The sequence below is a fragment of the Nicotiana attenuata genome, unplaced genomic scaffold (assembly GCF_001879085.1).
Source record: "Nicotiana attenuata strain UT unplaced genomic scaffold, NIATTr2, whole genome shotgun sequence".
Classification (NCBI taxonomy): domain Eukaryota; kingdom Viridiplantae; phylum Streptophyta; class Magnoliopsida; order Solanales; family Solanaceae; genus Nicotiana; species Nicotiana attenuata.
In genome coordinates this window covers 7,577-10,608 of record NW_017681701.1, presented here as the reverse complement: position 1 = coordinate 10,608, position 3,032 = coordinate 7,577, and the positions used below count along the sequence as shown (strand labels likewise).

Here is a 3,032-nt window from a genome sequence, read left to right as displayed (position 1 = left end):
TACAATATTTTAATTAAAAATTAAGATTTTCAAAATCAAATACATATCATAAAAACTACTATTTGTTTGAATTATAAAATACAATTAAAAGGGTACAAAACAAGTCAGCAATAGTAATAATCTTATTCAATTTGAATAAATTTCTAAACTTCCAAAGCGACCATATTATGCTAGTCCGAATTAGTTGTGATTAATTTATGAGGTACAAATGTATATGTTAACAGAAATTAAATCGTTTGTCTTTACGACGTTACCTTATTAACCTAAAAAATGCGGAACCCGCCGTCTCTTTCCTCCCCACGTCGCCGGCGGTCTTTTCTCAGTTCCTGACCAACGCCATGAGCAAGCATAGACTTGGACTACACCATTGGCTGTGCTTCTCCTATCTCTCTAGAACAACAAAGAGACCTTTTACTGCTTGCCATTTACCTACTGAAGCAATATCATGTGCTAATTCCCACATCCTCCCCAATTAATAATCACAAGACCTTGTGTTTTTCACTTGCAGAGCAGTTAATACTTCGCGGGTTATTCGGTTCAGCTCAGAAAGTGATTCAGAGAATCATCAAGCAATCCTCACCAGTCTCTGAAGCTATCTCAGCTGTTGAATTCTCCATTTCTCGCGGTATCGAGCCTGATGCAACTAGCTACAGTTTTCTCATTCGACAACTCGTGGCATCTGGTGAAACCCAAATGGCTGAAGATATTTATGTATATTGCATTTTGAAGAGAGGTATTGAACCGAAAGACCAGTCTTTATTGAATTCAGTGGCCATTTGTTATTGTAATTTGGGTAAATTATAGGAAGCAAAATTGCTTTTTGATAAACTATTGGATATGAAATTGAGGCCTTGTAGTAGCACGTGTAATGCGCTTATTAAGGGATTTTGTGGCCAACATAGCATCTTGGATGGGTTTGATGTTTTTGTAGTGGCTGTTGATGCTGGAGTATCACTAAGTTTCAGTTGTTACAATAGGTTAGTGGATGGCTTGTGCCATCGGGGGTTCTTAGATGAGGCACTCTATGTGTTTGATGTAATGTGTGAGAGAGGGGTGACACCCAATGTTCATTTGTTTAAGACATTGGTTCTTTCGTTGTGTAAGAGGGGTCGAGTCGAGGAAGCTGAGTTGTTGAGCATGGATATGGAGTCTTATGGTTTTGTTCTGGATAAAGTCATGCACACAACTCTCATTAACGGGTATTCGAAGAACAAGAAAATGAAAATGGCTATGAGGGTGTTTCTTAGAATGCTTAAGTTGGGATGTGCACCGGATAAGTATACTTACAACACGCTGGTGCACGGGTTTTTTAACTTGGGCATGTTGGACAAGGGTTGGGTGCTACATCAGCAGATGGCTGAATTTGGATTAGAACCTGATGCAGTAAGTTACCAAATCATGATTGGCAAGTATTGCAAGGATCATAAAGTTGATTGTGCGTTGATGCTGTTAAATAACATGATTCAGTGCAACGTTGCTCCCAGTGTGCACTCTTATACTGCTTTAATTGCTGCGCTTTATAAAGAGAATCGGTTAGCAGAAGTAGATATCTTGTACAATAAGATGTTGGATAATGGATTGGTTCCTGACCATGTTTTGTTTTTTACCTTGGTCAACAATCATCCAAGAGGGTCAGAGATTACTCTAGCATGCACCTTTTTGCGGGCAATTGCCAAAAATGGTTGTGGTATTGACCTTTCTAACATCCCTAGCACTACCAGTCAAAAAGTTACTACAAATATCATGTCTGATATTGATCATCTCTTGGGAGAAATTGTGGCAAGAAACTTATCTCTGGCCAATGTTGCTTTCAATATATACATGGTTGCTTTATGTTTAGGAGGAAAACTTGATTCTGCTCTTCTTTGCATGGACAAGATCAAGCCTTTCTCTTCAGCCTTCACTGTCAGCTTATAACTCTATGATCAAGTGCCTTTACCAAAACGGACTACTTGAGGATGCCAAATCCTTTGTTGAAGTTATGCAAGATCAAGGTCAAGTTCCAAATCAAGCAACATTCTTGATTATGGTGAATGAATACTGCAAACAGGGTGACATACAATTAGCATTTGAAGTTCTGGACCAAATGGAAGAGAGTGGATTGAAGCCTAGTGTTGCGATATATGACTCCATCATTGGGTGTTTGGGAAGACAAAAGAGAATAGATGAGGCCCTTGAAGTTTTCCGGAGAATGCTCGAGGCTAGAATATATCCTGATGAAACTATGTTTGTGACAATGATTAATGCTCTATCAATAAATGGACGAGCTATTCAAGCCCATGAGCTCTTCGACAAAATGTTGGAAGATGGAGTTCAACCAAGCCACTATGCTTATACTGCTCTTATACATGGGTTAGTTAAGAAGAACATGATTGAAAAGGGCTGTGTATACCTTGATCGAATGATAGAAGAAGGTTTCATGCCAAATACTGTTCTTTATACTTCTCTAATAAAACAATTTTTAAGGAAAAGAGAGTTTGAATTTGCATTTAAGTTGGTTGATTTGATGGAAAGAAGTGAGATTGAGCGAGACCTGGTAACCTATATTACTTTGGTCAGTGGCGTCTCTAGAAATATTAGGTCACTTCACGGGAAGTGGCTTGTTCCGCAGAAACAGTATGAAAAATCCAAGGAAATGTTGTTTCGTCTACTTCATCAGAGTGCTATGTTTTCTAGGGAAAAATGTTTGAAAATCTCAATTAGCTCTCAGGAACAAATTAAATTTCTTGCACTTAGGCTGATAAACAAAGTGAAGAACACTCCCCTAATGCCAAATTTGTACTTGTATAATGGCATAATTTCAGGGTTTTGCTGGGCAGAGAAGATGCAGGATGCATATAAGCACCTGGATATGATGCAAAGTGAGGGCGTCCAACCGAATCAAGTTACTTTTACTATTCTAATTGATGGGCATTTCCGAAGTGGCGAAATTGATCTTGCTGTTAGTCTCTTCAACAGAATGAATGCACAGGGTTGTTCTCCTGATAAAATTGTGTATAACACTTTAATAAGAGGTCTATGCAAGCATGGAA

At 38.5% G+C, this 3,032-nt stretch overlaps 2 protein-coding genes across 2 annotated transcripts; both read left to right on the top strand.

Moving 5' to 3' along the window:
- Positions 1-508: 508 nt before the first annotated feature.
- Positions 509-1,917, top strand: LOC109221960 (pentatricopeptide repeat-containing protein At5g62370-like; the record flags this gene model as incomplete). Its single annotated transcript, XM_019386380.1, has 2 exons — positions 509-711; positions 805-1,917. Coding segments are annotated over 2 exons (1,316 nt in total), but the record flags the coding sequence as incomplete, so codon positions are not given.
- A 4-nt stretch (positions 1,918-1,921) lies between these two features.
- Positions 1,922-3,014, top strand: LOC109221959 (pentatricopeptide repeat-containing protein At5g62370-like; the record flags this gene model as incomplete). Its single annotated transcript, XM_019386379.1, has 1 exon — positions 1,922-3,014. A coding segment is annotated over exon 1 (1,093 nt), but the record flags the coding sequence as incomplete, so codon positions are not given.
- Between the last annotated feature and the right edge of the window lie 18 nt (positions 3,015-3,032).